The 23,250-nt window shown below is 48.3% G+C and overlaps 1 protein-coding gene across 1 annotated transcript in view; it reads left to right on the plus strand.

Moving 5' to 3' along the window:
- The window catches only part of CELF4 (CUGBP, Elav-like family member 4), a 310,947-nt gene continuing 287,697 nt past the window's right edge, over positions 1–23,250 (plus strand). Inside the window, exons 1-2 of the mRNA XM_011986116.1 lie at positions 1–496; positions 6,344–6,350. Coding sequence (XP_011841506.1) covers positions 211–496; positions 6,344–6,350 — 293 coding nt within the window. The 5' untranslated portion in view covers positions 1–210. The remainder of the gene's footprint in view (positions 497–6,343; positions 6,351–23,250) is intronic.

A 23,250-nucleotide genomic window follows, 5' to 3' on the forward strand; every position in this document is an offset into this window, starting at 1 on the left:
GGGAGAGCGGAGAGAGAGCGCGAGCGCGAGCGAGCGAGAGAAGAGGAGAAAGAGAGAGAGCAGAGAGCGAGCGGAGAGCGAGGTGTAGAGAAACCGAGGGGGAGAGAACCCGAGTGTGTGTATGCGTGTGCGTGTGTGAGCGCGAGCGAGCGAGCGAGAGGAGCGAGAGAGTGCGAGCGAGAAAGAATAAAAGGAAAGAAGATTTTCTCTATGTATATAAAGATGGCCACGTTAGCAAACGGACAGGCTGACAACGCAAGCCTCAGTACCAACGGGCTCGGCAGCAGCCCGGGCAGTGCCGGGCACATGAACGGATTAAGCCACAGCCCGGGGAACCCGTCGACCATTCCCATGAAGGACCACGATGCCATCAAGCTGTTCATTGGGCAGATCCCCCGCAACCTGGATGAGAAGGACCTCAAGCCCCTCTTCGAGGAGTTTGGCAAAATCTACGAGCTTACGGTTCTGAAGGACAGGTTCACAGGCATGCACAAAGGTGAGTGCACCTTTCCCTCCCAACTTTGCCGGGGAGCAGGAGCGGGCGGGCCGGCCGACCGGCCGGCCGGCGACTGACAAGCGGCTGACTGAGCGAGAGGAAGCCTCGGGCGGGCGCCGTGGAGGGAGGCGCTCGGGCAGCGGAGACCAGAGCTGGGGTGCGTGGGGAGCTGCTCGCTGGGGCAAGGCTGGGTTTTGGGCGAGGTGCTGATAGGAACGATGCCATGGAGAGAGCAGCGGGCGCCGATGAAGAGAAAGAGAGAGGGGATCGAGGAGACGGGGCTTGGGTTTTTGGGTACAGCGACTTGAAAGATTGGGATGGGGAAGGCTGCACCGGTCGAGCCCAGGACGCTGAGCGGACGGACTCTCGGGCGCCTGGCCGGCCGGGGACTGAGGGTGCTGTCCATCGTCGTGGTGCTGAAATACTAAAGGAGATGGTCTCCTCATCCTTTGCTCCGGGCCAGAGTAGCAGGAGCGCAGCCGTCTAAAAGGGAGAGAGGTGACAAATTCAAAGAAATATTTTTATTTAAATGTAACAGTAAACTCTCCCTGTCGAGCTGTGTGCCTCAATAATCTGATTGTGGTGTGAATGGTGGTGTGTGTTGGGGGTTGGGGGGGTGGATGTTTGAAGGAACCAGTGATAAAACCTAAGGCAAGAATTAGCAAGGAACCAGCCATCCCCTGGGTGGAGTGGAGGTCTGGCAAGCCTGGATAGTCCCCTTCCCAGGAAAGCGGAGCTTTGGGAAAAAAAAATATGTGTGTGCGAGATTTGCATTTTGAAAGGTGTACCCTAATTTATCCCAAACTCACCATGCAGAGAGCTTTATAGTACATTATTTTTCCCTTGAAGCGATCATTGACAGTGAGTGCTTGGGGGAGGGGGAGAGAGAATAATCAAAGAATTAAAACCCAGCAACTTTTTAGGAAAGTGGTCATGGGAATTGTCTGCAGCCTGCCGTTTTCTCCTTGTTTTATTATCTTTAAAGCAGAGCCCCAAACGTGTTCAGTTGTAGAATGTGTGTGGGTGGCTGGTGGGTGACGAAATTAGCCCAGTGCTCCGCTTCCTAACAGTAATATATAGGATGTGCAGCGGGGATGAATCGGTGCTGGAGCTATGTGGGCAAGTTAAATGCTTTCTGAGAGAGATTGATCGCCAGGCAGGGAAGGAGCACGGGGCTAAGGAAGTTGTAGGGGATGTGTATGGATGTTCCGTTTTTAATAAACAGTAGTGTGGAGAGCCGCCGAAGATGCTGTTACAGCTGGTGGTTTTAAAGATGAAAACACACACGCACACCCACCCCCACATAGAGAGCAGCCTCATCCTTGGCCACAAATGGGCTATGGACACAGCTGATCCTCCAGCACATTAGGTGCAGAGCGCGGAGCTGTCTGGCTCTCTAAGCAGCAGCGATTTTCACTATCACAACCACCCTCTTTCTTCAGCCCTCCCTTCGTTCGAATACTAAACAGAGCTCCAAACTCTTCATAGTTGGAGTCCCAGAGAGCAGTTTTTATTGGCTTTAGCATCTTCCAGCTTGCCTGCTGAGGAGTAAATCTTAAAGTTAATGGCATGTTGAGTAACACAAAAACACAGCAGAATGGAAATATACTGGGTTTGTTGGGGTGAGGTGAGGGTGGGGGCTGTAATGGAGAGAGAAACCAACCTTTATCCAATATGGAGAAAATGTCTGTCTGTTCAAAAGGGAGATTGGAAAGGTGGAATGAGGAGGCAGTCTTCAAAACAATATTCGAAGAAAAAAAGAAAACACTTTCTTTTCCCTCCCTCCCTCTCAAGTCAACCGTATCTTTGTAGTTTTTTCCCCTTCCAATCAAGCTTCCTAGAAGCTAATCAAGGTTTGTATCAAACCTTTGTTATTCAGAATGTCCTCGTTTTAAAAAATAGTAATAACAAAAATTTTGAAAGCATAGGTAGGGAAACCTTTTGCCCATCTTAATGATCAGTTTTTGTGGTGATTTAAGATTTTAAAGTTAAAAAAAATCAGAACCCACTAGAGGCAAAAGACAGTTGTGAGGAGCTGGGCTTCATATGGCATGTGGATTAAAGCACTTTACTTGCTTCTTCATTTCAAATGAAGATAAACTTTAACAGTATTCCTTGGTTTCTTTTCTACAATCCCTGATATCATCACTTCGTTTCTGATGTAATTTGGACTCTCTCATATAATAGCAAAGAAGTAGAATTTTCATCATTTGCATTAGGGAGATAGAGAAGGTTATCATTATAATATATATAATACATATATTACATATATTTTAGATAGATAGATAGATAGATAGATAGATAGATAGATAGATAGATATCTGGCCAGAATTCCTAGGACAAACAAAACTTCATTTTCTAAATAATTTCTCCCCTAAACTGTCTCAGTCAGTGGCAGGCAGGCCCAGTGGCTCCGGCATACTGGGTTCCTCATTGTCGCAGCTCACCCTTCGGAGCCTAAGCATATAATTTTCTCAGTGAAACTTCCTACCTCTCCATCCTTCTGATTTTTATAATTGAGGTTGGGCCACAATGTCCCTAACAGTGCTTGCAAGCTCTCAGAGAGCTGAATAAATGAGACCGTTTCCGAGGTCTGGTTTATTCAGTCCTAGAAGAGTTTAAACTCCTTCTTCATTGATGCAGCCTGATTTATTAGCTAATCCTGATAAAATAAGCCTCCGGCCACCTTAAAAAATTACTCGCTTGCCATTGGTGATTAATTACTGTTAAGTTGGAAAGCATGATGAGGCTTGAGGAAGGAGGGTTGCATTTGGTTTCTAGATTTCCCCATCTCTAAATTGACAACATAAGGTTAGGGATAGAATCATGCCTTTGTTAAGCCTGGTTTCAGGGCATATTTGTGGCTCTTGCTCTCCCCTTCTTTAATTTCTAACTTCTAATGAATCATATGGGACAAAATTGAGAGACACAGGACACTGGCCTCCAGTTTGGATGTCATGTTTATGTTATTGGCAAAAAAAAGAAAAAGAAAAAGGAAGACAGAAGGAAAAGAAAAAGAAATAAAAACTAAATTAAACACATGAGATTTCAGGTGGGTCTCCATTTGTTGGCCACCTGCCATTTCAGATATCTAAAGAAGGAAGGAGTTCTAAGGGTTAATGGAATACCTGCCATGCGTAGAGTGCACCTTAAAAGGCAATTACTCCAGTCATATTGGGAGTCTGTGGAGGAGGGAGTGGGTGGGTGTTGTGGAGCAAACCCAGCCATATCAGAGAAAGGCTGTTGGGCTGGGGAGGCAGCAAAGAGCAGCTGTGGACTGGGGTGATTACTATAAAGGTAAATTTACCCCCTGGAGGCCAGAAAGCAATTGGAGAGAGGGGTATCTGGGTGCTACGCAAAGAGAGAAAGGAAGAAAAAAGCCCAGAATTAAAATTCAAAAAAACAACACCCAAGGAAGAAAACCGAGTTTAATGCAAACTCTCCGGAACAACTCAGAGTCTTCTTTTCTCCCTCATTAGAGCACTTTGGGAAAGATTGTTTTTCCAGGCTCCAAAGAGAAAGACATTGTACTACTGATTAAAGAGAAAAGAGACGAATTCCTCGGGTAGCAGCAGAAGTGAGCTGAGGGCCAATTTTACCCCTTCTTGTAAAATTTTTCTCCTCTGGAAAAGGGAACAGGTCACCCAGTAGTCCAATTCTTCCTTTCTCTCATTTTTCATTTATTTCTGTTTTCTTCTTTTCATTTCCTGTAGAACAAAAAGAGGCAGTGACTGAAGACACATATGTGCACACATACCCATACTTGTTAACACTCACTTACACAGTGGATCACACATGGAGAAATCAGCAATCCATTCATAACTTTGGTCCTATCTAGCTGGATAGGAGGCAGCAAAGACTGAGTTACTGGGAGATATAAAGACTAGTGCTCTCTGGATAGCCATATTATAATGCATTATCTTTGAAGTCATTTAAGTCCAATTTAAGTGGTATTTAGTATAATATTTATGAATTAATGTAATCTAAACATAGGACTGTCCCCAAAGGTTTAAACAGCCTTTACTACTGATGTGTGCTTGTTCCCAGAGCCTGCGATGCATTTTAATCTAAACAGCCAAGTCCACATCATAGTCCTTCTTGTTATCCAGTCAGAACAGATCTGTGCCTGGGTAAGCACTCTGCTTTGAGATTTTCTCCGTTGCATGGAGGAAAATATACTCTACTGGCAGCCTGGGGGGCTCTCAGCCCAGAAGCCACAACTGCAGGGATTTCAGCCCCTCATACTTCCACACTATATCCAGAAGGAGGGTGGGGACAGAGTAATAGAATCTTCTGTGGATTTAGCTCCAGAGAGTGTATCATTTTAAAATACACTCACCACTACATGCACAATCTTCTATTTCAACTACACCTGAATAGGAAATGCCTAAAGCCCCTTGATTTGGGGTTTAGCTGTGAGAAAGAGGAAGGACGGGGGTATGAATATGTTTTGGGGATTTGTGACCATCTTCATAAAATTATGTCTTGTATTTGTGTTTAAGATACAATAATTCTCAGAACACTGAATTTCCACCGCTTGACTTTACCCAAGATGGCTCGTTGTTTTGTGGGGTTTTGGGGATTCTTTTTCTGCTGTAGATAGGTGATTTAAAATTGTGAAGCTCTATGTGATTTCCATTTTCAAATGAGTCTAAGAGACAGTGCAGCTGAAGTATTAGCATGGGCATGAGCTCAATTAAGATGAACTTTTTAAAAATACTTTGAAAAATAAAAATTCAGTTCTGTCCAGGAGAAAAGGCTGACAGAATGGCTGGGTACACACCTATAGCTTTTAAAAGAAAGATTTGCCTTGTCAGAGATACGGAAAACTGAATAGCCATAATCAGAAAACAAGAAAAGCATTTTTTAAAAAACAAGTTTCACCAAAGAAAATGATCAATAGCAATCATTACAAACGTAAAGCATATCAAAGCAACAATCACCATTAAAACAAACTCCAAAATCCAGATGTTGATAAGTGTCCTACTTAAGAGCAAAGAAAAAATATTGGAAAATGATTAGCTTATTTAAGAGACTGATGGTTATTTGCTGCTTATGCATAATTTCATTTGTCTTTTAAACAGACTTCCTTGGAATCAACAAACACAGAGATAAATTAATATGCACATATGCACGTATATGTTTCCATGTGCAAGCATGACTAAGCACATCCCACACATATGGAAACCAGGGCTGGCCTAGATTTCAGTGCAATTCAACAGGGAGATGTTAGCAACCTCCCTCCCATCCCCAAGCACACACAGTTTTAATGGGAATTCTAGATTGGGTTGAAATAAGCCCCTTGGTATACTTTCACTCCCTTCATCACCTGCTCCAATTGGCTTGATGTTTGTGGCCTCTCAAACACAACAAAATAAAATCTTTTATTGAATGAAATCATAGCCATAAAACAACGCAAAGGAAAACAATGACAAAACTGCATGCCATTGCTATGCCCCCTACACACTCATGTAGTAAAGTTCTTAGAGTTCTATCAGGGAGCTCATGTCCCAGGGTATTCCCACTGCCCAGTGATCTTGCCACACTCCAGCAACTTGATCATGGCCATTATCATCACTAATATTAGCATCTTCCTCCTCATTATTACAGCGTCTATATCAGGAGGGAAGAGGGGCTTCTGAGTGAGGCCTTGGAAGATATCCAAGATACCACCTTTTTGCTTGAGAAAAGAGCTGGTCTCAACGTTACCTCTGTCCAGGGCTCACAACTTCCATGTCATCAGGAGAGGGTCAGTTTCTAAACTGATCCAGGAGGGATCTCACCTAAAGAGAATCTGGGATAAGTAGGCTCTAGAGGACAGAAATGCAACAGAGAATAAGGCCCAAGGTTGCAGGTAGAGAAGAAAAAGTGAAAGTTGTATGATCAAAATGCCAGCTAGAAGCTGGGAGTGCCCGTTTACAGTGGCTGAAACTGCAGCAGCTCTTGAACTTGGTGGGGAAATCCCATGTGACATGCAGAGAGAAGAGCTAAAGGGTGTGAAAACCTATGTGTCTGTGGGTAGGAGGAGGGAAGATGCTGCAGCCTGTGTGGGTGTTGGAGTGAGCATGTGTGTGTGGATACACACACACAGAGAAGAGATGACAGATGCAAGTGGTGTGGAGATGATGTTAGGGACAGTTTAATCTTGCAAGGCTATATGCAGGATCAGGGAGAAGGGTGATGGAGAAAAGGGGAAAATCTGGAAAAAATGACGCTGTCCTCATCATTACATACATGATCCACCTCAGAACTCCTGGCTTGGATTTGTCAATGATTCAAGTCCCAGTGTGAAGGTGTATTTTTTGCTTTATCTGTCGATATTCCCATCCAGAAGTCCTGGTTTGGAGGAGGGTTCCATCCTCATTTCCCACCCATCACCCTTTCAAGGCTAGCCTGCTTCTGCTCACCCACTGACTCATTTTAGCAATGACCTTCCATCTAGAATCTGAGTGGCCTGCCGCAGCTAATTCCCTTCACCCACTGCATTTCCCACCTTATTCACTGCCCCTTGGTATTCCAGGCTACTTTCCTTTTATAGTGTACACACACACACACACACACACACACACACACACACAGAACCTGACCAGCTCAGTCAAGTCAGGCCCTCCAAGCAGAATACTGCATTTTACCTAAATCCAAGCAGGGCGTGGCAGGGAGCCGGTTGCCCTCCTTTTGGGATCTCTATAACAAGAGCAGAAAATCCGCTCCTTTTACCTCTTCCTTTCCTGTAGGCCTGTAGATACACAGCCTCTCCAAGAATTGCAGAAAGCATCCAGTCCTACCCAAACAGCCTAGGGGAGTAGAACAGAGCACCCCCCCACCCCCCGCAATTTCACTGAAGCCCTTTCATCATCTTTCCTCTCCTTTTCTGTCTTCTCTGCCATTTAAGATATCCACCCAAACCCCAAAGTGGGGCCTGAAGGAGATAAGTGTTCCATTTGGCAACATAAGAGAAGTTAAAGGTACCAGAACAGACACACACACACACAGAAAAAAAACAGTTACACGGGTAGAAAAAGCAGCAGAGGAATTTCCAGTGTTGATGTACTTGCCCTAAGAGCTTCCTCCATCTCCACCCATCAAGTTCCCCACAGCCCTAGGTGGGTATAAAGCCCAAGCCGCAGCCCTACCCACAGGAACAAAGAAGAAAGTCAGGTAGGAAGCCCAAGGTGATTGCCTTGATTTTTGAGTCCTCAAAAGTAGAAGGGGAATTAGTAGGGCATGGTGGCGCAAGTCTGTAGTCCCAGCTACTCAGGAGGCTGAGATGGGAGGATTGCTTGAGACTGGGTGGAGGCTGCAGTGAGTGGAGATCGCACCACTGCACTCCAGCCTGAGCAACAGAGTGAGACCCAATCTCAAAGAAAAAAAAAGAAAAAGTAAAAGGGGATGTTTTCAGGACCATCCATTTATAGGGTTTCTCCCCTTCTACTTGTCCACATTTGGTTTCTCTTATTCTTCCTTGTATCTCCCCTCTAGCGTGAGCTGATTGAGAATTTCAAACAGAGTGATTCCCCGCAGCTCAGCTCAGGAACAAATCCTATGTGGCCATCTGCAAGATGGAAATAAATGGGTGCCCTCATGGAGACAGACATAGTCCTGCTTCTGTGGGGACAGAACAGCCAAAAATATTGATCAAACTCAGGAAAAAAATTGATAATGAACTGGCCTCCAACAAGAGCGTAATTGACAGAGACTTCCGAAGGCCAGCTCTGGACAACGTATAAACTGACCGCAATGTTACTTTATTGCAATACACTCTGCTTCAATTAATTATCACCTTTGTTAAGAGTGGCTACAGATCAAAGGTTTCTAGATACTTAACACATCTTTCGAACAAAGCCCCGATGTATTAGGCTATTCCACAGCTGGCCAGCAACTCAAGCTGGTTTCCCATTTTCTTCCCTGTTAGCTGTAGGCTTCCTCCTCTTTGTTAAAGACAAACACTCCTTTCTGCACAGCCACTGTGTCCAAGGACCAGGATTGTGAGAACTGCTGTCCTCCGAGGGCAGGGTGCTGCAGTTCAGCAGCTGTTCCTAAAATTACACAACTTGGTTCACCCTTGAATCGATCTGACTGAAATGGGGAGTATCAGCAGAAGAAAAAGGAGTTTCTAGAAACACAAAAGGGGTGTGTGTGTGCATGCGCATATGCACGTGCACAAGCGACTATATGCACATCCACATAAATATTATGGGATCAATACATTTCACATCCGCTGCCCACACCTCTTAACTTCTCCCTCCCATCTCTTGAGCACCTGTGCTACTGTCATATTTCACACTGAGAAATGCTCGCAGCTGAAGCGGGCATAGATGTTGCTGTATTGAACTAAGTCATTGTTTGGATTCAGTTGTGGAGTCTTGGTGCCCACTGAAGGATGGTCCTTGCCCGGAGTAGTTAGTGCCTAAAGAAGCCACTTCTTAAGATGTGACAGGAACCTCACTCTCTAGAGTCCCCAAGACCTACAAACTGACAGGTGACTTACTTGAAAGCAACCCTTGGAGTCGTTCTAGGCAGATTTGAATGCCATACGTGGCTGTTTGTTCATTATTCTAATTTAATGATGCAGTCACACCTAATTAATCCATGTCTGGTTTATTCATACACTATGTCTGAGGATCCAAAAGATCTCTCCAGCTAGCCAGTTTCCCTTTACAGGGACAAGCAAGGGGGCATCCCTGACAAGTGAGGCTGTCTGAGTTCAAACAGGATGGGATCACTGTAGACCGAACTGATAGAGGCACTGACCCTGACACCACCTTCCATGCAGGTAGGCACGACAGCAGTCACAGAGATGCACAGCAATGAGGTCTGTGTGACCATGCACAAATACACACAAGCACAAAAAGCATGCCTTCTACTATAAACTTACACAAACCCATTCCCCTCTAAAAGTTAAAGGGCCACATCTCACCATGTAATCAATCAGGCCTGCTGGCATGCCAGGCTTTCATATGATTGGAAGTTTTGGTGCAGAAGGTTGAGAGCCTGAGGTCAGTAAACTTCCCCTCTCTGTCTTTAGAAAGTAGAGCTGAATTAACTGTTGCCACTGTACAGATAGAGACTGAGGCTGAGAGTAGCGTATGCCCAAAGTCAAGCCTGCAGCATGGTCTTCAGCGCACCTCCCAGTGGCTGGTTCTGGCCAGACTGCTCCCCGTGAGTGCTGTCTCTTGCCTGGCAGGTAAATTGAGAGAATGAGGCATCAACCTAATAATATCCTTATAAAGCCAAGCCTCCTTGCGCAAGTCCTCGGAGACAAGAGGCATCTAAAGATCAAACGCTACATCACAGTGTATTTGTAGGAATTCTCTGATTCTGCTACCTCCCTATAATGCCGTAATTGACTATTTGATCAGCTCTAAAAGGGACGGTATTCAAAACAGACTCACACACACACACGCATACACACACTCACACACACACTTACATACACGTGAACACTCTCGCATACACACACACATACATTCACCACACAAGCATATGCACACACATTCTTTTGCATACCACATGCCACAGTACCCACACCAGTTCATGCAACAAAGGTCAATTTTCACAGGGGATGCTTGAAGGTGAGTGAAAAGCATACACCTAAGATTGTATGTGCCCTTCCGGTAATGGGCTTATCAATACCTCTTAAAGCAATGTGACAGCCAGCCCAGAGTGATTCAGTTGTGTGGACAAAGGTCAGCATATAGATATCCATTATTAATAATATCAATATCTTGATTGACCAATATAACCAGAAACTGTATCATGTCGCCATTGATGGGTGAGGCTGGGAGGACTCCACAACAATAGCCGGAAATTATGCCCATGTAAAATTAATCATATTGACTGGTTCTAAGAATATATAGCGAGGCGAAGATCTTGGGAGAGGTTGTCATGGTGGGAGAGGGGGTCCTTGTTCCCAGAGGCTTTATGGTTTTGAACTCCTGCAAGGAGACCGGGGAAACAGAGGCGTCCCTGAGTGACCGATGAGAACACTCTCCCTCATCCGGCCTTTGCTTTTCAACAGGGTGGGGTGGAGGAGAGGTGTACTCTGAACAGGAAAAGAAGGAAATAGGATCCCTTAACCATTATGCGTCCAGCATATCCATATCTTTCTGTCAAATCAATACTTGGCTTGGCTTGGTCTCACCGGATGAGGCACGGAAAGCATACTTGCCCCACTGTGTAAAGAGGTCTCTCTCCAAAGGGGTGGCATAAGCCTGAAGCCGTGTCCCTTTACCAGGGTGGGATATACTGGCTCCAGGAGATGCCAGTGTGCACTCTGCAGCCTGGGTATCCCGGGAGGAAAAGAAAGGCCTCCAATCAGATCAATCACTGTGATTAAATTCTTGGGATCAGCAGAGCCAGGGACTCAGGGTGCTGCCCTGTCAGCATTGCTGGTAGGGTGGGAATATCTTGGACTTCAGAAAGTCATTTCTCACTGAGGCTTACTTTCAGCCCCAGTGAGTGAGAAGGAAAGCCTTTGCGTCCTTCCAAGGGAAGGCTTGAAATTCTCTTGGGGCAGTCCTGGACCCCTCACTCTCTTGCTTATAAGAGCCCTGTCTCAGGACGTCCCTGGCCCTTCTTGGCAGCCATAGATAACACCTGGAAGGGTGTCCTGGGGAAGAAGTGAAAAGGAGAGAACCCTCGTGTCTGGGCAGTCCTCAGAATGGAAAGAGGGCAGTCAGGAAGTGTCTCTGGTGACAGCCAAAGGCCCAACAGGCTTTTTGATCATTCCGTTTCTCTGTTTTTCAGAGTTGTCAAGGCAACGGAAAGGGAGCCTGCCTTAGAGTCCAGGCCCCATGGTGGGTGTGATGATGAATAAGAAAGGGGCTGCTAAGATGGGTGGTGGGAGATGCCTTTGATCCTAAAGGAGGGCAAGCAAATGGGGCCTGTCGCTGGATGGGAGATGGGGCTGCTTGAGGTAGGGTGCTCCCCTTCTCATAAGAAACAGCTCAGGCCCCAGTTGATCAGCCACATCCCACCCTCTTTGATTTGCTCTCCCACTCACCCAGGGTCATCAAGAGGCAAGAAAGTCCCCTGGCCTCTGTGGAGGCAGGGTCCCACCCAGGGGCTCACACCCAGCCCACGGGACCAAGACCCCTGCGGGTCACTGCCGCTCCCTCCCCAGTACACACAACCCAGCCTTCCTTGCAGAGCCCCAGCCCCCAAGGCTGCCCCAGAGAGTTCCCAGGCCCCCAAACTGGCTCCCATCCCTGCCCAGGCTGGGCACAGCCTCAGAAGGTATATGGGGAGTGTGGGTTCTGGCACCAGCATTCAGTCCTCCGCCCAAAGTGTCCTCTCCCCTCCTCGGCCACAAAGCCTGGCTCTAGGTAGCTCTAGGGAGAAGAGCAGAGAGCCCAGAAGCTAGACCACCTCTTTACACCTTTTTCATACCTGGGGAGGAAGCCCCTAAATTGTGTGTTGGGGGAGGGTTCCTCTTTCCTCCAGCTGTCACCTGCCCTCTGACGGTGAGACGAAGAACTTCTTACACACACGCTGCGGGCCCCAGTCTGAATTGCCCAGCTCCCGCAGCAGCCCAGGCCCCGCCTCACCCCAGGAGCTCCAACCCAAACCTCTCCCACACCCTACCCCTAACCCCAGCCAGTGTTGGCTGCTCCTTCTGCACAGCAGCTCCCTGCACGGGTTGGGGACTCTCCAGGTCATTTCCCTCACTTGACAAGCCAGACCTGAGCCTGGGACACCAGCAAAACAGGGAACACAAAGCCAGAGAGGAGGATCAGAAAACCCAAAAAGTATTGTCATTTTTGTATCCATGTGAGTTTCGTTTCATTTCAAAAATTAATAATTACAGTATATGATTTAGTATGATTTTTATTCTTAATTCCATATGTTGGGGGCTTGTTAGCAAAGCACCAGAATCTTTTGCATACTTGGGGTCTGACATGGGTCCAACTCCAAACTGCTGTGTCCCTGAACTTCTGCAAAGGAATCTCCAAATGCCCTCCACAAGACGCACACATGTGGCACACTCACATGCTAGGTGTGATGAAATGAATGAGCCTGGGTGGAGAACCCACAGATTAGTGATCAATTGGTGCACTCACCACCCAGGTCCAGCCGAGGCCCCAGTAGAGCAACTTAAGCCTAGTTTATCATCAGAGTGACAAAGACACAGAGTAAGACTGGCTTATTTTCAGGTTCATTTTCTTATCCAATTAAAACAAAAATCTTTTTGTTGAAAAATAAGACCTTCATCTGTACTGTCATCTTGACTATTTCAATAAGCAAATGATTAGATTTATTTTACAGTAAATTCTGTTGCCATTCTGTTGGGCAAGTTTGGAAATCCCCCGGAACGAGGAACAAATGGCAAAGCCTGGGACGTGGCAGCTGAGTTGGGTCCCCAGGGGAAAGAGAGGAACAGCAAGTTAAAGGGTGATGTCTCGGTGCAGGAAAAGCACGTTATTGAGCTGTGGTGAATGACTACTGGGTAGATCAGATCACAACAGCAGCTTAGGCCTTAGAGCAAGAGATCACACTCCTGAAGGGCTGACCAGCCGCACACCAGCTCCAGTTGAGATAGGTGGGAAGCCAGGCAGGAAGGGCCATACATGCAGGCTGAACCACCCAGCTGGAGCCAGCAAAAGCCAGGCTCTTGTACCCTTTGGGTTCAAATTCAAGACCCCCATCTGCCCCTTATGCCATCACCAGGGCTTTGGTTTGTTTCTCCCTTAGTCTCTCAAGTTTCTCAGCAAAACATTAACTTGGAATGTTCTGACCTTGTCTTGGCTGAGCCAGTGATTAAGAGGGCTAGTCCACAGCAGAGGCCACACAGCCAGGAGGAGAGCATCCCTGCAGACCAGCCAAGGCTGGAGGAAGGGCCTGCTGGGGTGAGAGTTGGGGAGTCACTGAACCAACTGCCATTGACTTCTGGGATGCCCCCATCCCTGTCCACACTCACCCTCATCATGCAGAGGCAGGTTTCTGCAGAGCAGGGAGAGGGTAGGAAATTGTAGGCTGTGGGGGAGACATACCATGGCCCTCTGCAGGAACGCCCCTGGGTCTGACAGGGGACACAAAGGCCTCCCTCATGGAGGTGCAGATTTATGTCTAATTCAGGTGCCCTGAGTGTCAGGCTCTGTTCTGACAAGGTGGGGGACCCGCTTTCACTGCCACAAGATAACTTGAGATGTGATAGAAGACAGCAACCCCACAAACATAAAACTGTCCCATGTAAATGCCCTGTTGGGGGAATGTGGGAACCCCCGAAAGATGAGTAATCAGGTAGGGGCACTGGCTCTGAGCCAGATTCCCACATAGAAAAGGACGGCAGAAGCCCAGCCTGGCAGATGGGAACGGGACAGAGCAGGAGGGCTGGAGAGCTGACAAGTCGGGGAGTTGTGTTTTGTTTCTTTCCATTGTGTTTTGTTTTTGTCCCTCTGCAATGAAATCTCATTCTCAGAATGGTGGACAAAGGAATTTCTCATTTTGAATAAATCTGGACCTGCCGCCAGCCTGGCTGAGGGAGAATCAGTCAGGGGTGGGTGGGTGTGTTGCTGTTACTCCGAAGAAGTCAGTGACACATGCCGAACCTGCCAGGGCTGTCCTCACCTGCTTTGGGGCTGCAGTGTCCTTCAGCTGTCCCAATTGCAGCCCACTTGGGCTGAGAAATTACTCATGGAATATTTAAACCCGTGGCCATGTTTGCTGTCACCAAGGCAGGCATCCAGATTGTCCCCACAGACTCACTCAGCTGAACGTCCCGAACAATAAGCTATAGGGTTCCAGGGGCTGGAATCTTCCTGCACCCTCGCCCTTCCTCTGTTCCTGCCCCCAGCACAGGAGTGGCTGGATGGCAGCCAGGCCATGGGGATGAAGCTGGGGACAGAGTTTCCTGGGGTGACACTGGTCTTGCAGCTGGAAAAATATTGGCAGGTCCCAGGAAGAACTGCCCCCATTGTGGACAGCACACCAGGGCAACGTCCTGAGCAGACGTTTTTTACTGCAGGAGAATAGTGGAATGGGCATATTTCTCCCATTTCTGGAAGAGAAACTCAGCCCAGAGGGGCGGTCATGGATGAGGTGGCCTTTGGGGCTGGCTCTTTAGGGGAGGGAGAGTCCCCTCTTGTAGACCTTCCACAGACCACAATCCCTGGCATCTTCCTGACCCCAGGGATTTCTCAGGGGAGAACAGAACTGGACTCAGTCATAGAGCTGGAGTGACTGAAAAATTCAGTTCCCTGTGGGGATATGGATGTCACTAGTGTTGGTCTTCCAGTACCCTCCCAGTTCCCAGTCATCCAGTCTCTACACTCCCCACCCCGAGTCCCAAACCCCAACCCCAACCCCCAGGCCACCAAACCAGGACTGAGGACTCTCAAGAAACGGTACCCAACCAAAAGTGACCTCCTTTTCCTAACATTTCAATGTCTTGCCCCTCGCTGGTCTGACAAATCAAACTGGGCAGATGTGTCCCTGGCAGCTAATGGACATTATTAATGTGTTACCATCTCTGTTGCCACGTGCCTTTTAACAGGGACCTTTTAGAGCCCAGTCCTTAACCCAAAGAAACATCTCTAATCAGGGGGAATGTTCTGGCACAGGCCAGGCCAGAGAGAGCCAGCGTGAGGCTCTGTCTACTGGGAGGCAGCAGAGATCTGCCTGGCCTCAAGTTCCATTGCCCAAGCAGACCTCCATCTCCCCTGCTGCAGCAGAGAGGGACCCAGGCAGCCAGTGGACGGGCTCATCTCTTTGCTGGGCTCCCAGTGGGGCCTGCGGATCACAGAGGCTGCCATGCCAAAGGTTTAATCAAATATTAAACATGGTCCGTAAACTTAAACCGACGTCATATCTGGAACACCACGTCCCTCCTTAAAAGCGCCTAGCTCTGGGGAAATTTCAGCTTAGCTTGGCCTGGGTGCGGGGCAGGGGCTTCTTAGTTCATGCTCCCTTGGGGGCAGGAAAAAGAGGAGGCAGGCAGGGACCATGGCAGGGGTGAGACGTGTGGCTTTCCTCCTCCATTCCATTATTCATTTCCCCTGATTTTTATCTAATCTCTCCCTGATTGTCCTGGTGAAACTTAATAGACAAAGTGAATTTTTATTACATCATCAATATAATCTCCAGCTAATCAGCAGACACAGGGGCCACCGCAAGCCCTATAGCTCCTCATCTGGCTTCATAAATAGTAGGAACAATCACTGCCAAGCCCAATTCTTCCAGCTCCTCCCGAGAGGCCCTCTCCCTGCTGAGCCCCCTCCCCAGACCTATTCTTGGGGTTTCTTTCTTCCCACGGATCCCCCCCACCCATTGGGCCACATTGCCAGTTGATGGAGACATCTTCCCCATTAGTATTTTTAGTTTTCTTCCTCCCAGCTTCAGCTGTTAAAATCACAAATCTGGGGCTTGTGTTTCGAATGCCAAAATAGCCTAATGTCGACTGATTTTGATTCTACTTTTCTCTGAGCTGGGACTATGATATGTCATAAGATATTATGTAATTGTGTGGATCACAGGACATACTATCAACCACGTTATATACCAGATTAAGTGATATGTTATACTGCACATATATAACCTATATATAAGAGTGTTTTAGTCATTTAAAGTTGAACCATGCATCTTGTGCACTGTATCATAGATGTTAAATTATGTATTTTATTTGTATTATAGTATGCCTTCTATTTATATAGCATTTTAATCTGAAAAATACTTTCTTATATAGTACCTCTTTTTATCCCTATTGCAACCAGGTACAATTGATACCTTTTTTATAAAGAAAAATGAAAAAGGGATCATGAAGGAAAATTACAACCTGGTCAGATCCTGCCAGGATACGGCAGAGTGGCTCGGCTCAGGATGGGTGCCAGGAAGGCAGGGAAGGGGTCACCAGTGAATCAGGGATCGGGGCAAATGTGTACCTGCTGACCAGGCAGGCAGATTCGTGAGGCCTGGCCTGCGGGGCAGCCCCTGGCCAAAGGGCGACCTTCATTCAAGGAGTAGAAGTTTTTTTTCCCTGTCTCAAACCTGCCCAAAGTTAAATGTGCAAATGGGTGAGACTAGGCCCATGCAGTAACAGGAAGCTGCTTTCTCCTCTGCTGTCCAGGGTCCTGGTCATACTGCTCTAGGATGGTTTGGATTTCAGAAAACCAGCAAATGCCACTTACAGTCAAATCCTTTAGATAAAGTGAGTGATGAGGCTAATAAATCTGGCTTTGGGCACCCACAACAGCGTAGACTGTTTGGGAGAAGGGTACTCTGCTTCCTGCAGACAATCAGGACCAGCTCTTGCAGTGACTGGCCCCGCTTCACCAGTCACCCCTTGATTCCTGAGGGGAGGGCTGTTTCCACACATCTGTTCAGCAGGTGGTCCGCATGTGTCTAGGGCTCATGCACAGGCCCCTCCAGCTTGGCCCTGATCGTTGAGGCCTGGATGTTGCAGGGCTTCTGGGGGTGAGCAGTGTTTAGTGCCTTGGACACTGCCTGCTGCAGAGGTAGCTGGCACAGCAAGGATGTACTCCACATAGGAGCCACATGCCTGGGTCCTTGCCCCACCCTGGCTCCAGCTCTCCCATGGACCAGTGTCCTCACCTCCTTGCTCAGAGGCTGGGCCTTCTGCTCTCACATCACTGCAGCAACACCTACTCAACCCATTGCTTAGGGTCATTGTGAGGATCATATGAGAAGGGAAAACACGGTATAAAAGTTAAAATGTCCAGGGTCACTGTCATGCATCAAGGGTCAGCACCCCTATCAGCACCCCCATCAGCTCTGAGGGTCCGGCTCACTCTCAGAAGCAGCACATAAGGGGTGGCACAAAGGCCAGAGGATGGGTGGGAAGGGATATTGGCAGTGCACCTACTACAGGACAGTGACACACACACGGACTCTCATTTGTTTTATCTCATCATATCCTCGTGATAAAGCTTCGACAGAGATGTCACTGTGCCCCTTTGAATGGCAAGAAAATGGAAACTCGGAGAGCAGTAACGACTGAGGTTAGATACTCCCAGATTGGTCATATGCTCAAGCCGGCCACACTTCCTTGACTGCACGCTCCCTTTATGGAAGTAAATAAAAAGATCATCTCTTACATCTCCCTCATTTTGCAGATGGGAAAACTGAAGCCCTGGGACATTACTGGCTAATGTTTTCTTAAATTATCACACACTGTCTTGTATGGAGGATCTGAAAACATACACAGAGAGAGAGAGAGAGAGAGATGTGTACACATTTACGGAAATACAGAGATAACTCACACAGACACACCCTCATACAGATACACACATACACAGAGATTCAAAAATCAGTACACACAGACACACATAGGAACACACTCAGAAATAGGCATTCATACAGATACTCATATATACAAGCACACACACACACACTCAAAAATGCAGATACATTCACAAGCACATTCATAGACACACACATATAGAAACATTCTGGCACCCATGAAGAAGTGCACATAGAGATACACACAAGGATCCAGATACATACCCTCACACAGACACACACACTCACATGCCACTCCTTAAAGACAAGGCTTAATTAACCACAAGGCCAGAGACACAATTTATCCACCTAACTTGTTAGCAAGAAGTAAAAGCAGCTGGTTTGGAGAGTGAGACGAGAGAGACCCAGCTTGGAAGGGAGGCGGGAACACAGGGGCCCCATAAAGGCTGTGGCCAAATCCTCATTAGAAGTCAACAAATAAACAGAAGGCATTTGCTGAGAGCACTCCCCCTGCAATCTCCCTTCTGCGTCAACCCACAGGATCTTGGCCAAATTTCTGTTCCTCTAACCAAGACCAAAGGCACGACCTGGAGAAATTTTGGGCAGGCTTTCCAAGAGCCACCCAGCCCCAGGCACTGGCTATAGACAGCTCTCATGTAGGTAAGGGGAGGCCTGTGAGCAGAAGAGGCAGCCTCCAGCAGGTGGCAACTGGGAAGGAAGGAGAGGAGCAGGGTAGGTCTACAGCCGCAGCCTCTCCTGGAGACCAGCATTCAGGCTACCTCTGGCTGTGGCTGAGTGAAAAACGTTTTTGTACACCCAACCCTCAGCCATTCACCCAAACCTGCTCCAGCCTGGGAGGCTCCTGTTGGCTCATGGGAACACATTTGAAAGAGAAGGTGGCCCTGCTCAGCTGTATTAAGAGAATACACACACACACACTCTCTCTCTCTCACACACACACACACACACACACACACACTGAGCAAAGGGGTAATGGTGGTAAGGAGTTCACCAGGGAACAGGAAACCTATGGTTTTCTTTTCTTTAAAATAAAATCCTGAGGATCCAGGAATGAGTTATCTGTTTCCTCCATCTGCTGGATAAGCTGACCATTTGGAAGCTGAGTCTGTCCTGGGATGATGGGATAGCCTGCTTTCGCAGTACTAACTTGAGCTACATGTGCTGGACAGGAGACATGAGGGGTTGTCACTGGAGGTACTGTATGTTTTGCCCCGTCCTGCATAGACAAACTGTGCCAGGCAGCTGCAAGAGGTGAGGCTTGGTGGACACCTCTGGGGACTATGACACAGTGCAGGCTGTGGTGTGTCTGCTAGAGGTGTGCCATGTAGATTCATGTTGTAGCCATGGGTTTTGCATTACACTGCATCCTGTGGTTCTGCTGGAGCGTGCACGTGTGTGTTAGTGCTGTGTGGGTCAGTGTGTGTCACGTGTGGGAGAGCTGTGTTTTCTACACTGGTCTGGAAAGAGAGGGGAGGATGCCCAGAGGGTTGTCTTCATTCCTCCAAGGCTGCAAAGCTCCCTCATCCTGGGACTTGCTATCTGGCAGAGCCCCACCCTTTCCCTCCCAGCTCAGGATCCAGAGGTCTCTCACACCTGGACCACGTCTGTCCACAGCCTGAATGAAGTGCTCTGAGTCTGACCAGGATCCTGGAATCGGGAGCCTCTTACTGCAGCTGCAGTGAGAACTGTATGTGTATGTGTGTGCATACATGTGCGTGGGTGCGAGCATGTAGTGTGCACCTGCCCACACACCACTTCCAAGTGAGTACACTCCAATCCCGGCCTGTGAGACCTGGGTGAGGAGATGAGGAGATGTGCGGACGTGTATGCTCATACGTGCTGAGTGTATGCAAGTGTGTGTGGGCTGTGACGGGCTCGGGTGGGCCAATTTTTAGTGACAGATTGTGTGTACGTCTATGACTACAGTTTCTACCAAGTGCATGTAAAAAACAGAAGAGATGAGTCCAACTCCCTGGGTGGGCACGCCTGCAGTTCTCTGCAAATGTGTGTGAGCGTGGGTGTCTTTTTGAGGGGCCTCTGGCCAGTTGTAGGGGAGGAGTGTGGGAAAAGTATGTGGGGAAAAAGGGCTCTGCACACGTGTGGTTGTGGGCAACCTAGTTGGGTGGAACGCTAAGTCAGACAGTGTCCTCCAGAGACCTCGCCACTTTCTTGGATGCACGGCTGGGCCATCTGTGGCATCTTCTCACATTCTGCCCACAGATTCCCTGGGAGACCGGAAGAAGAGGGGGTCAGCTCCCCAGAAGGTAGCCCTGAGGTCTCTTCTTGGAGACAACTGCAAGTGCAGGGCCATGTGTGTCTCTCTCCCTCTCACACACATATATGAGAGGGGAGAGAGAGACGGGGCAGCTACAGGAAAAGAGAGGCCCCTGCCCCACCACCTCCATCCAGGCTGGAGCAGATGGTGCTCAGACCCTACCAGCGAGGCCAGAGGCAGCACTTGGAAGCAACGTGTCCTGAGGGAAGGACCAGAGTGGGGCCCGGGGAGATGCTCTCTGGCCAAATGCATCTCCGCTCTCCTGGGCCTGTCCTTCTGTCCAGAAACGCAGGGCTCCTGAGCCTAGCCTACATGTCCAGCTACAGATGATTTTTCTCTTTGCCTCATCTCTGGGCCCCCTGGAGGCTGAATTCAGCTACTTGGGGTGCAGGCACAAAGGCAGGCCATCCCCAAGCCTGGCCCCAGCCCACCTCTGGCTCCGGCTTGAGTCATTTTGCTACTAGGCAGCAGGAGGAAGGCCAGTCCTGCCTGCCCAGGAATCCCGAGATCTCAGGCACAGATCTGGCGGTTACCCATTCACTCATCTGGAGGCCCCACCACTCTTGCCCCTGAGGACACTACCCCCTCCTCACACCCAGGGTTTGGCTGTGTGCCTTGCCCAATGCGTCTGCAGCAAGCTGCTGTTGGATACTGGTGCCCTTAGTATGCCCAGTCTTCCTGCAGCTGAGGCCGGACCCTGACCCTTCCCAGCATCTCCGAGAACACATGTGTCAGAATCTCCTGGGATTCTGGTGGGAAATGAACCTCCTGAGCTCAACCCCACACTTTCGAATTCCCTGAGGATGAGGCCAAGGAATCTGCAAGTTGGAAAGCAGCTTTAGGGGTCTCCATGCATGTCATGCTGTCTGTCCCTGGAGCCCCAGGGTCAGCTCCCTGTCCAGGTTGTCAGCAATGCTGTGGCTTCCTCAGGCCTCAACCAGATACCCCCCTGGGTATCCCCTAACTTCCTGTGGCTTGCCTCATGGCCCCTGGGGCTCAGCTTTCTTCCCTAGGGAAATGACAGCCTACATTTTTGGAACCATCTGCTTATGTCATAAAACCGATTCCTTAGGCTGTTGTTAAAACTGTCATAACAGACATGTCTTCCCCACTTGCAGGAAGTGGATCCCAATCTCACACTCTTAAATTCTCATCCTCATGTAGTTACACAAGCACAGATACACTTACACACATACATACGTGCAAGCACACACACATACCCACATACAGGCCAGCCAGCTCCGCTGGTGACACATTACATGCAAGTTCTTTGTGTTCAATGGTGAAGCTATTCTGTGCCCAGCTGTGAAGTCGTTCCCCTGCTCAGCACCTCACGCAGATTCCCAGCTCCTCCCAGCGCCCATTCAGTGAGGAGTGGAGGCTCTGAAAGCAGCACAAGCGCCGTGTAATGGGCAGCACTGAGGTCCAGCACCGCAGCTCTGCTGACAAGCTGTGTGAGTTGGACAAATCCCTTTACCTACTGGTCGGCCTCAGTCTCCCTGTCTAGCAAACGGGAATTTACACCCTGCCTAGATGAGCTGCTTGTGAACATGGAACGCAGTGATTTCGGTGGAGCATCTGGCAGTGCCTGGAACGTGGTGAGCCTGAGATAATTGTAGCTGTTGAACAAATGGAAAAAAGAAGAAGTAAAAGAGTTCATGACCTAGGACGTCCCTGGCCTTGCCGCTCTTGCCCTTACCTCAGCCCTCCCTTCCTGGGAGGTAAGTCGCATCTCTGCACCTCTGCTCAGGCTCTTCCCCACCTGGGGTACCGTCTTCATTCCTGCTTCCCACAAGCCAAGGCCTGCTTCTCTGCACAGACTGCGCCGAGCCTCCTCCAGGAAGCCTCTAACTGCTGCAGCCCCATCAATCTCTCAGAGTCCCCCAAGCTTCAGCCTCCCCGGAGCTTCAGCCTCCCCACCCAGCGGCACAGACCATGTGGTAGCCTCTCTCATTCATCTGGAGGGAATGGAGGGGCCATCAGTTGGTCCCCAGAAAAGACCAGTTGCTTTTTCAATACTAAGTTTATTGTAAATATTTTCATTGTCAATAGTATTTGTCATAGAAAAAATAAACAAGATGACAATGTAGCAAGAAGAGGACACCCATATTCCCACTCCCCAAAGGGAGTGAGCCTTTCATTCTAGTCCAGGAACTCCTTTGAGTAAGTCACTGGGCACCTGTGGAGCTCCATTTCTTCCTCTGGGGATGGAAATGAAATGAGTCACCTTGAAGAACACTTCCTGTTTCACAGCCTCTAACCCTATGATGTAAAGTTCATGCTGGATTTAGAGTTCAGATTCCAGGGTGGTGCAACCCTTGGAGAGCTCTTGGATGCTGGGGATGGGAAGGCATGGGAAGATTTGAGGGGCTACTCAGAGACCACAGTCAAAGGTGCTAAGTTCATGCAGAGACTGAAGAGTTAAAATGGAGACGGGTGTGATGGGGAGTCCTCATCAGTACTGGGCTCTAACCAGGTTCAAGGCAGGCAGTGGTAATGCCATAGAAAGAGCACTGGATTCAGAGCCCAGAGACTTGGGTTTTCATGTCTGAGAGCCAGGCAATGACCAGGGGCCAGGCATTTCATTCCTGGAGCTCAGAGCGTCTCCTAACCTGTAAGTCAAGAATAACAACACCGGCTTCATGAGTTATTATGGCAATTAAGTGAGAAAATGTAGAAACATCTAGAATAGTTTTGTATAATGGTAATAATCATAATCACAATAATAAGAGAGGAATTGTTAACATGTATTTATCATTTACTGTATCCCCAGCATGATGCCAAGTGCTCTAATGTGCTATCTCATTTAATGTTCCCAGTTTTCCTAGGAGAACATTTCAATTTCTGTTTTACAGACAAAGACACAGAGGCACAGAGTTTAACTGCCCTAACTTCCCAGGGCACAGAGAAAGTAAGTGGCACAGCCAAGATACCCAGCCATGCTCCCAAGAGTCATACGCTTGGGGAAGAGCGCCTGTGCCTATTTCGGTTAAGTACCCACATCCAAGGAGTAGCAGATCTTCATGACTGGGCCTCAACCTTCCTTAGTGTAGATGCCACCATGGAAGATCAGAGCAGCCAGCTTGTGAAGTTCAGTGGGTGCACAGCGAGCACTCAATAACGAGTGTTTATTTATTGCTTCTGTTTACAGCTCTATTCCCAAAGTGAATTGTTTGTTTAAGTAAGGAGCATTTACCTTTATTACAGTCATTGGTAAATAAAATTATATTTGCATTTCCACAAATATGTATGAGTTTAATTAGTC

This window comes from Mandrillus leucophaeus, unplaced genomic scaffold, assembly GCF_000951045.1.
Source record: "Mandrillus leucophaeus isolate KB7577 unplaced genomic scaffold, Mleu.le_1.0 Scaffold294, whole genome shotgun sequence".
In the NCBI taxonomy this organism is placed as follows: domain Eukaryota; kingdom Metazoa; phylum Chordata; class Mammalia; order Primates; family Cercopithecidae; genus Mandrillus; species Mandrillus leucophaeus.